This window comes from Podarcis filfolensis, assembly GCF_964270895.1.
Source record: "Podarcis filfolensis genome assembly, chromosome: 3".
Taxonomy (NCBI): domain Eukaryota; kingdom Metazoa; phylum Chordata; class Lepidosauria; order Squamata; family Lacertidae; genus Podarcis; species Podarcis filfolensis.
Window position 1 is genome coordinate 97,571,327 of NC_139606.1, and position 11,858 is coordinate 97,583,184.

Here is an 11,858-nt window from a genome sequence, read left to right on the forward strand (position 1 = left end):
GACTTTCCATGATAGGCAGGAGATAGTAGCTTAGAGGGGTTTTTGACACTCAAGCAGTATATAAATCAGATATAGATACAGATATAAAACCAACACTAGCATTGGGTTTTCCAGGAAATTTTCAACTGAAAAATATACTGGATTCTGAAAAATATTCAGTTTGCATTTTGGTCTCCATCCAGATCCCATCTGGTTTGATTTTACTCGTGTTTAGTAAACAAACAAATCTTTGAGATGTACTCAAAGATGAAGCATTTCTTCCTTCCCAGAATGCATATATCCCAAGCTTGGACCATAGAAATTAGTTTAGACACCCCCAGCACCTGCTCCTCAATGGAATGAAGGCATATCTCCCAATATTTTTCAGACATATAATAAAAATGCAAGTCCCGCCCCCCCCCGAAAATTGCAAAAAGTCATAATGAGGAAAGAAATTGTTATTTTGAATGTACAGTGATGGTTTAACAAATGTAATTATCAACCTAAAAAGATCAACGCTCTAAAAAAGAAGATAAATGACATTTTTGTTTCTTGGGAGTGTTTCTCCATTAATGCTACCTCAATTTAATGCTTATAGTGTACCTGACTTGTGTCATGACAATACCAGACTTAAATTATTACATTTATTATCAAAATTGGGAAGCAGAGCCTCACAGAAAGATATAATGGGTTGCTCCAAGGCCTGCTACCAATTTTCCCCTATGGAAAGCTTTTCTGAGAAATTTATTAACAAGCACGAGAGCTTAATGCCCTAAACATTTAATCAAATACCTACTTACTCTTTTTGTGATATTAAGGGGATAATTTCTTATATTTGGTAAAATTTTGCTTTGTACACAGCTTATTGCTCTGAAGCTCTGAAGCTTCCTGAGGAAAGGACTGACTAGGACAGCATTGGTTGTTGCTGCTGCAAGATGCTCCATGTTGAAATTCCTACCCCACTCGTGTTTCTGCTCCAGGGCAGAAATCATGACATTATTATTATTGCTGTTTGTTTATGCTGGCTTGGTCCCGGGTGGCCAAGGCTTACCACGTGCCTCAGCCACACAGCTGCCAAACAACCTGCAGCCTTCCTCCCAATCTTGCAGCTGGAGGAGGGACAGGGATCACCACACAACTGCCAGGACGATATCCACTCACCACAGCTGAACTGGGTATGTTTAGCCTGGAAAAAAGAAGACTTGAGAGGAGATACAATAGCCACCTTCAAATATCTAAAGAGCTGTATTACGGAAGATGGAGGAAGTTGTTTGTTTACGTAACTACTGCACAGTCGGCTTGACAATGATACCAGGAAAGGTCCTATAACAGATAATTAAACCAACGGTCTGGAAAAGGATGCTGGGATTCCTATCACCCAGGATGGGTTTCTCAAAAACAAGTCACGGACCGCATTTCTTTTTTTAATGGAGCAACAAGCTTGGTGGATCAGGGGAATGCTGTGGATGTAGTTTATCTTAATTTCAATAAGACTTTTGACAAAGCCTCCCATTATATTCTTGAAGATAGGTTGGTAAAATGTGGGCTAGATGAGGTAAGTGTTAGGTGAATTTAAAGTTGGTTGACTGACCGAATCCAAAGAGTGCTCACTAATGGCTCTTCACCATCCTGGAAAAAAGTGATAAGTGGGATACTGCAGGTTCCGCCCTGGACCCTTTGTTGTTCAATGTCTTTATAAATGACTTAAATGAAGGAATTGAGTAAATGCTCATCAATTTTGTAGAAAACACAAAACTAGGAAGGGTAGCTAATGCTACTAATGTAGAACAGTGGTTCCCAATTAACGAAGTACTGCAGACTCCCTGTTTTTCAAAAGCCATGCAATGGACACCCTACTTTTGAAAATGTTGATATCTCTATGGTAGTTTTTGTTATGTGAATGGTGTCCCGGACCCCCAGGGTGGGTTACACGGACCCCTGGGTTACACATTTCCACTAACTGGGAACCATTGCCATAGAAGAGAAATCAGGATTCAAGAGATTGGAGAGATACAAGAGATCGGAGAACTAATAAATGCATTTCAATAGGGACAAATATAAGGTTCTACAATTAGGCAGAAAGAACCAGTTGCACAAATATAAGATGGGGGACACCTGGCTTGTCAGTAGTACATGTGAAAAAGGATCCAGAGGTCTAAGCAGACCACAAGTTTAATATGAGCCAACACTGTGAAGCAGCAGCAAAAAAGGCTAATGCTATTCTAGTCTGCATCAACAGACCTATAGTGTCCAGATCAAGTGCAGTAATACTACCACTCTATTTTTGCCTTGATCAGACCACACCTGGAGTACTGTGTCCAGTTCTGGGCAACATAATATAAGGAGGAAATTGACAAGCTGGAATGTGTGCAGAGGGTAACCAAGATGATCAAGGGTCTGGAAACCAAGCCTTATGAGGAATGGTTGAGGCAGTTGGGTATGTTTACCCTGGAAAAGAGGAGACTGAGAGGGGATATGAATGCCATCTTCAAATATTTCAAAGGCTGTCACACGAAAGATGGAGCAAGTTTACAGTGGTACCTAGGGTTACAAACACCTCGGTTACAGGCTCCGCTAACCCGGAAGTAGTACTAGGGTTAAGAACTTTGCCCCAGGATGAGAACAGAAATCGTGCGCCAGCGGCACAACGGCAGCGGGAGGCCCCATTAGCTAAAGTGGTACCTCAGATTAAGAACGGATCTCCGAGACGAATTAAGTTTGTAACTAGAGGTACCACTGTACTTTCTCTGGTCCAGAGGCCAGGACCCAAACCAATGGCGCCAAGTTACAAGGACTAAACATCAGTAAGAAATTTCAGATGGTAAGAGCTACGGTAATTGACAGTGGAACAGACTCCCTTGAAAAATGATGGACTCTCCTTCATAGGTTTTTAAGCAGAGGTTTGATGACCACCTGTCATTTATGATTTAGTTCAGATTCCTGCATTGCAGGAAGCTGGACTAGATGATCCTTGAGATACCTTCCAACTCTCCATTCTATGATTCAAGATAGCTCTCAAGTGAGAAAATGCTGCTTTCTCCAACCTTTGTGAGCCTGCAACTTTAAAGTTTTCATTGTACCTATACACAGTTTACAGAAATGGACATACTATTTCATTGATTAGTTCCCTCCCCTCTTCATGCCGTTTGCCTTCACATACTTTGGCAATCCTGTTATCTTGTCCATCTGACACAAATGCCAGGAGTCCTATAGTTCACTGGAAGACAATCTTCCATGTTCCACTGCACCAAACAAAAAGATAACAGAAGTTAAAGGTTACTAAAAGTCTACCATCCACTTGGTCATCCAGGGAAAGGGCCAAATGAGATGTATCTTCAGCCTGATCTAGCAAGACATTCTCAGTGCAGTATTAGCGTCAAATACTAACAAATAGTAATCCATCCCAAGAAATTATCTACCTACCCTTCATTACATGACTCAAGAAAAACCATGCTGGAGCAGGCAGCACAAAACAATATCCTAGCAATAGGTTTTTGAAAGACTGTGAAAAACTTTGGAGGCAATATGGTATACCACTATTTAGGCTGCCTAAAAAGAAGTGCACAGGATGAAGGATGGAGAACAACATTCACTCTACTCTTTTGGCATGGAAAACCTTATCACATTTCTGGAAGAACAGCTGGCGAAAGACAAGGGTATTCAGACAGAGAAGGAAGAAATAGCTAATAGATAGGCTGTCATAATCTGCTGCCGTTATCTTTTTACACAGCCAGTTCTCTCAAGTTATCAATCATTTTCCTCTGAAAAAGTTCCACAGCAGAAAGGATCAAAATTAGGTAATTATGAGCTGTGTACTTGTCACCCTGCAGCCATCATCCATCTATCTGGTGGTGCACATGACCACATATTATACCCAGGGCTTTTTTCCAGCTGGAACTCATAGGAACTCAGTTCTGACACCTCTCCGGTGGGTGCCATTGCCATTATAAGAGACAAGGGAGGCATTCCTGGTGAGTTCCAGCAACTCTTTTTCTAGAAAAATAGCACTGATTATACCTCCCTTATATTTGTATCACTGAATGAGCCGAGAGGAACATATGTGAATAGGTCTGATGTCCCCAGATTATCCAAAAGGATACAGAAGATCAAGAGACTGGGGCCTCCATCATTATGAAAAAGCAACAGCATATGATAAACTGCAACTGGTTGTACATGAGTCATAGCAAGTGCTCAGTGTATCAAGAGAGGACCATCCACACTATCCCTGGGGAAGTACATTTTATTAGATTTTATCATCATTAAAAAACATACTACTGTGTGGGAGAGGTTCAAATTTCCACTAGCCCAAAACCTGTGTCATCATCTGCTGGAAATAAATTTATCCAAGCAGAAATAAGAGAGCCCAGGAAGACACACAGCAATGGGAGGAGCCAGAGTACTGCAACACACCAAACAACTGACAACAAATAGGACACATTACTTGCAAGATGTATGCTTTGCTCCTAGTTAACAGTCATAAGAGGAAGATGGACAAAGAGAAAGCTGAGAGACGCAGCACCTCAACTCTTCATTATGTACCTCCTAACAGACAGCTACAGTGGAAACCTACGAGACTTTCCATGATAGGTAGGAGATAGTAGCTTAGAGGGGTTTTTGACACTCAAGCAGTATATAAATCAGATATAGATACAGATATAAAACCAACACTAGCATTGGGTTTTCTAGGAAATTTTCAACTGAAAAATATACTGGATTCTGAAAAATATTCAGTTTGCATTTTGGTCTCCATCCAGATCCCATCTGGTTTGATTTTACTCATGTTTAGTAAACAAACAAATCTTTGAGATGTACTCAAAGATGAAGCATTTCTTCCTTCCCAGAATGCATATATCCCAAGCTTGGACCATAGAAATTAGTTTAAACACCCCCAGCACCTGCTCCTCAATGGAATGAAGGCATATCTCCCAATATTTTTCAGACATATAATAAAAATGCAAGTCCCGCCCCCCCGAAAATTGCAAAAAGTAATAATGAGGAAAGAAATTGTTATTTTGAATGTACAGTGATGGTTTAACAAATGTAATTATCAACCTAAAAAGATCAACGCTCTAAAAAAGAAGATAAATGACATTTTTGTTTCTTGGGAGTGTTTCTCCATTAATGCTACCTCAATTTAATGCTTATAGTGTACCTGACTTGTGTCATGACAATACCAGACTTAAATTATTACATTTATTATCAAAATTGGGAAGCAGAGCCTCACAGAAAGATATAATGGGTTGCTCCAAGGCCTGCTACCAATTTTCCCCTATGGAAAGCTTTTCTGAGAAATTTATTAACAAGCACGAGAGCTTAATGCCCTAAACATTTAATCAAATACCTACTTACTCTTTTTGTGATATTAAGGGGATAATTTCTTATATTTGGTAAAATTTTGCTTTGTACACAGCTTATTGCTCTGAAGCTCTGAAGCTTCCTGAGGAAAGGACTGACTAGGACAGCATTGGTTGTTGCTGCTGCAAGATGCTCCATGTTGAAATTCCTACCCCACTCGTGTTTCTGCTCCAGGGCAGAAATCATGACATTATTATTATTGCTGTTTGTTTATGCTGGCTTGGTCCCGGGTGGCCAAGGCTTACCACGTGCCTCAGCCACACAGCTGCCAAACAACCTGCAGCCTTCCTCCCAATCTTGCAGCTGGAGGAGGGACAGGGATCACCACACAACTGCCAGGACGATATCCACTCACCACAGCTGAACTGGGTATGTTTAGCCTGGAAAAAAGAAGACTTGAGAGGAGATACAATAGCCACCTTCAAATATCTAAAGAGCTGTATTACGGAAGATGGAGGAAGTTGTTTGTTTACGTAACTACTGCACAGTCGGCTTGACAATGATACCAGGAAAGGTCCTATAACAGATAATTAAACCAACGGTCTGGAAAAGGATGCTGGGATTCCTATCACCCAGGATGGGTTTCTCAAAAACAAGTCACGGACCGCATTTCTTTTTTTAATGGAGCAACAAGCTTGGTGGATCAGGGGAATGCTGTGGATGTAGTTTATCTTAATTTCAATAAGACTTTTGACAAAGCCTCCCATTATATTCTTGAAGATAGGTTGGTAAAATGTGGGCTAGATGAGGTAAGTGTTAGGTGAATTTAAAGTTGGTTGACTGACCGAATCCAAAGAGTGCTCACTAATGGCTCTTCACCATCCTGGAAAAAAGTGATAAGTGGGATACTGCAGGTTCCGCCCTGGACCCTTTGTTGTTCAATGTCTTTATAAATGACTTAAATGAAGGAATTGAGTAAATGCTCATCAATTTTGTAGAAAACACAAAACTAGGAAGGGTAGCTAATGCTACTAATGTAGAACAGTGGTTCCCAATTAACGAAGTACTGCAGACTCCCTGTTTTTCAAAAGCCATGCAATGGACACCCTACTTTTGAAAATGTTGATATCTCTATGGTAGTTTTTGTTATGTGAATGGTGTCCCGGACCCCCAGGGTGGGTTACACGGACCCCTGGGTTACACATTTCCACTAACTGGGAACCATTGCCATAGAAGAGAAATCAGGATTCAAGAGATTGGAGAGATACAAGAGATCGGAGAACTAATAAATGCATTTCAATAGGGACAAATATAAGGTTCTACAATTAGGCAGAAAGAACCAGTTGCACAAATATAAGATGGGGGACACCTGGCTTGTCAGTAGTACATGTGAAAAAGGATCCAGAGGTCTAAGCAGACCACAAGTTTAATATGAGCCAACACTGTGAAGCAGCAGCAAAAAAGGCTAATGCTATTCTAGTCTGCATCAACAGACCTATAGTGTCCAGATCAAGTGCAGTAATACTACCACTCTATTTTTGCCTTGATCAGACCACACCTGGAGTACTGTGTCCAGTTCTGGGCAACATAATATAAGGAGGAAATTGACAAGCTGGAATGTGTGCAGAGGGTAACCAAGATGATCAAGGGTCTGGAAACCAAGCCTTATGAGGAATGGTTGAGGCAGTTGGGTATGTTTACCCTGGAAAAGAGGAGACTGAGAGGGGATATGAATGCCATCTTCAAATATTTCAAAGGCTGTCACACGAAAGATGGAGCAAGTTTACAGTGGTACCTAGGGTTACAAACACCTCGGTTACAGGCTCCGCTAACCCGGAAGTAGTACTAGGGTTAAGAACTTTGCCCCAGGATGAGAACAGAAATCGTGCGCCAGCGGCACAACGGCAGCGGGAGGCCCCATTAGCTAAAGTGGTACCTCAGATTAAGAACGGATCTCCGAGACGAATTAAGTTTGTAACTAGAGGTACCACTGTACTTTCTCTGGTCCAGAGGCCAGGACCCAAACCAATGGCGCCAAGTTACAAGGACTAAACATCAGTAAGAAATTTCAGATGGTAAGAGCTACGGTAATTGACAGTGGAACAGACTCCCTTGAAAAATGATGGACTCTCCTTCATAGGTTTTTAAGCAGAGGTTTGATGACCACCTGTCATTTATGATTTAGTTCAGATTCCTGCATTGCAGGAAGCTGGACTAGATGATCCTTGAGATACCTTCCAACTCTCCATTCTATGATTCAAGATAGCTCTCAAGTGAGAAAATGCTGCTTTCTCCAACCTTTGTGAGCCTGCAACTTTAAAGTTTTCATTGTACCTATACACAGTTTACAGAAATGGACATACTATTTCATTGATTAGTTCCCTCCCCTCTTCATGCCGTTTGCCTTCACATACTTTGGCAATCCTGTTATCTTGTCCATCTGACACAAATGCCAGGAGTCCTATAGTTCACTGAAAGACAATCTTCCAGGTTCCACTGCACCAAACAAAAAGATAACAGAAGTTAAAGGTTACTAAAAGTCTACCATCCACTTGGTCATCCAGGGAAAGGGCCAAATGAGATGTATCTTCAGCCTGATCTAGCAAGACATTCTCAGTGCAGTATTAGCGTCAAATACTAACAAATAGTAATCCATCCCAAGAAATTATCTACCTACCCTTCATTACATGACTCAAGAAAAACCATGCTGGAGCAGGCAGCACAAAACAATATCCTAGCAATAGGTTTTTGAAAGACTGTGAAAAACTTTGGAGGCAATATGGTATACCACTATTTAGGCTGCCTAAAAAGAAGTGCACAGGATGAAGGATGGAGAACAACATTCACTCTACTCTTTTGGCATGGAAAACCTTATCACATTTCTGGAAGAACAGCTGGCGAAAGACAAGGGTATTCAGACAGAGAAGGAAGAAATAGCTAATAGATAGGCTGTCATAATCTGCTGCCGTTATCTTTTTACACAGCCAGTTCTCTCAAGTTATCAATCATTTTCCTCTGAAAAAGTTCCACAGCAGAAAGGATCAAAATTAGGTAATTATGAGCTGTGTACTTGTCACCCTGCAGCCATCATCCATCTATCTGGTGGTGCACATGACCACATATTATACCCAGGGCTTTTTTCCAGCTGGAACTCATAGGAACTCAGTTCTGACACCTCTCCGGTGGGTGCCATTGCCATTATAAGAGACAAGGGAGGCATTCCTGGTGAGTTCCAGCAACTCTTTTTCTAGAAAAATAGCACTGATTATACCTCCCTTATATTTGTATCACTGAATGAGCCGAGAGGAACATATGTGAATAGGTCTGATGTCCCCAGATTATCCAAAAGGATACAGAAGATCAAGAGACTGGGGCCTCCATCATTATGAAAAAGCAACAGCATATGATAAACTGCAACTGGTTGTACATGAGTCATAGCAAGTGCTCAGTGTCCACACTTATCCACGAGACACTTACGTCTCAACAGGAAATTTGTGACCAGTCAAGAGTTAAACCCATCACAAGCAGGGGCAATATTTTACCTGCAGCAGGTCAAGAGCTGTTTCACATTAGCTACTCAGGGTATTTACTATTTACCTTAAATAGATGAAAAGAAAACACAGATTCCTTATTGAGAAAGGGAACAAAAGAAATACAGTGAACTTAAAAGTCATTTTGGGCTAATGACTTCTTAAAGGATCTTAAAAATGATCAATCAAGCTTAAGGTCAACAATTTATTAGCCTATATGACATGTATACATTAGAAGAAGGTCAAGATCCAATGTAGCATGAGTGGGTGTTCACATGTGCAACAAGACTCTCCTTAGTCTCCTCCTTCCTGCAAACCCCGCATCTGCACCAGAGACATGGGGAATCCTCAGCAGGCATAGGCAAACTCCAGCCCTCCAGATGTTTGGGACTACAATTCCCAACATCCCTGACCACTGGTCCTGTTAGCTAGGGATGATGGGGATTGTAGTCCCAAACATCTGGAGGGCCGGAGTTTGCCTGTGCCTGCCTCAGAGTGACAAGAGGGCCACAGGAAACTGGGGGAAGGGGGACAGAAACCCAAAGTCCTGTTGCACAAGTACATTTTGGTTCCACAAGTGAGTGGACGTAACTGGATGCTGCCCAAAACCTAGAATTCTCAGGAGTCATTTATTTTTCAGACCAGTATTGATGCTGTAAAACCACACATTTATGATTCAAATGAGCATTTCTAAAAGCCGAAAAGAAATAGTTTGCTTCCCCCTTAAAAGCCATATAGTTAGCATGTTGTAAAACATCAAAGGCCAGAAAACTGGAATGGCTACTGATGTAAGCTCAAACCTCAAGAGAAGGGAATCACTCTAGTAGCAGGAATCAACAGACATATGGGTACAGGTCTAAAGAACAAGAGAGTTGACAGTGCTTCCTTGTGGCCAAAGCAAGGAATGAGTGTGTGTGTTACAATAATATAAATCCTCTTCTTTGTCCATGCAAATTAAAACCGACTTAAATTAATGTCAACGAGTACAAGTTTGCCTGTACATTAACACATGATTCACCAAAGCATTGGGTACAATCTACATTAGGATTCTACAATCCTATAAACTTCAGTATCAGCCCCTTTTAATTACAATGAAAAATCCACACTATATAAATTACTACGATAAGCAATATTGCTCCCAAACTACTATAGATTCAATATGGGCTGTTTAAAAAGCAAAACATTTTTTTTTACACCCCCTCATTTCCTTCCTATAAGGTAATAGCCACCCTCCTCTCCATATATGAGGCCTGTTCACTTCAGCTTGCACAGAGCAAATGCTGGCCCCGTGAAGCTTCAGTGACCACAAACAAGCAGCACAAAGCTTGGGACAGCAAAGAAAATCCCATACCTTTAACCTTCACAAATGCAAGTCACACATACACACAATATTCAACTGAATGCACACCTATTCAGTCTCCCTCCAACAACCATGCAATAAAACTCCATTTTCGAAAGAGCAAATGATACCAGGTTACAAACATTTTTTTTAAAAAAAAAGAGTATTTACCAGGATCAAAGTCAGGAATGCGAGCTTGATAGTCTGCTCCGACCCTCATTCCTACATCTGCAATGGAAGAGAAAATAAATGCATCACTTAGAGGGGCGGTGGGGGAAAGACGCTGTTCTCTTCAGTCAGGAAGTGTGATCTTTAAACAATATAGATTGTGAGCTAGAAGCATCACAAGCAAGCCAATCCAAGACCACCACTGCAGCCAAACCTTGTTATTTTGATAGCCTCAAACCCTTCACCCTTTGAACAAGTGTGGAGAGAGAGAAAGAAATGGGGGGTGGGGTGCAGATCACCCACCATCACCACCACTACTACTACCTCACACCGGAAAAAGAAAACCCTACTTCCTTTTAACACTCTAGGTAGGCAATAATTTGCAAAAGGTGAATATTTTTTAGAAACAAAACAAAACACCCATACGGTTTGACACAAACATCCCCTCCACTTTTTTTTTTATTGTGCAAATACTGCAAGGTGTTGGCCGACTGTATGCATCAGCGTGCATCTCTAACCCACTCAAGGTACTAATAGTGAAGATTATAAGGCGGTGCACATAAAATAGACCTGCATGCTGGCAATCCCTTCATAATTCGTCCTCGCTTGAAAGGTTTACACTACTAAATCTGCACCATAGTGTACACACAAAACACGCCCGCACGCACCTAAAGAGCAATGCAACGCCGCGCCCGAGGTGCGGCTGCATTACACGCGTGTCCATTGTGAAAATGCACACCCACTCTCAACGGGATACGGACGGATGGATGGATGGAGAAGCGGACAGGCTGGCGCGCGCGCACACACACACACACGAACACACATATTGCGCACGCCCACGGGGAGGCAGGGAGAGCGCGCCCTCGCGCGCACACACATATACCCACAGCAGACACACACACACATACTTGCACTTTTTACCCTCACTCACTCGAGCCCTCCACGCGCGCGCTTCAACCCGCCACTCGCTTTGCACGAACGCGAGGGCGCGTTCACACGTACACACACACCCTGCGCGCGCACACACACACACAAACATATATTTATATATACAGGCTCCGTGGTGCAGCCGCCATGCAGCCAAGCCAGTGCGCAGTGGCGAAGCGACCAGGCCCAACTCGAGTCTAGTCTCGGAGGGAAGGGGCTGGTGGGTTGTTGGTGGAGGGAGGCTGAAGCTCGCACCGTGCTCGTCTCCGCTGTCGCCGCCGCCGCCACCGCCTCCTCCTCCTCCGCTCTCCGCCTCAGAAAAGTGCCCGTTGGAACCGGGGCTGCCGCCGCCGCCTCCGCCGCCGTTCTTGGTGCCGTTGGGGGCCCCCCTACTCTTGCCGCCCCCCAGGAGCTCGGCTCCTTTCTCCATCATGCCCGGCATGACGGCTGCCGAGGCGAGGGGGCGGCGGGCGGTGGCAGCGGCTGCCGAAGGGGGGGAAAGTTAATATGGAGCCGCCATGTTGGTGCCCCTTTCCCCCGCCCCCCCGCGGCTCAGGCCGCCGCGGCGCCGGCGCCTCCTCCCTTCCCTTCTCTCTCTCCCTCTCGCCGTCCCCCCTCCC

At 43.1% G+C, this 11,858-nt stretch overlaps 1 protein-coding gene across 3 annotated transcripts in view; it reads right to left on the minus strand.

Annotated features, from left to right (window-relative positions):
* Nucleotides 1-11,858, minus strand: part of RCOR3 (REST corepressor 3) — a 28,194-nt gene extending 16,336 nt beyond the window's left edge. Inside the window, exons 1-2 of one of the 3 annotated variants that reach the window (XM_083605201.1) lie at nt 11,494-11,858; nt 10,315-10,371 (exon numbers count right to left, since the gene is read on the minus strand). In XM_083605201.1, the coding sequence (XP_083461327.1) occupies nt 10,315-10,371; nt 11,494-11,680 (244 nt within the window). In that variant the 5' untranslated portion in view covers nt 11,681-11,858. Of the gene's footprint in view, nt 1-10,314; nt 10,372-11,364 lie in introns of all 3 variants that reach the window. The other 2 variants (XM_083605200.1, XM_083605199.1) reach the window with 2 other exon arrangements.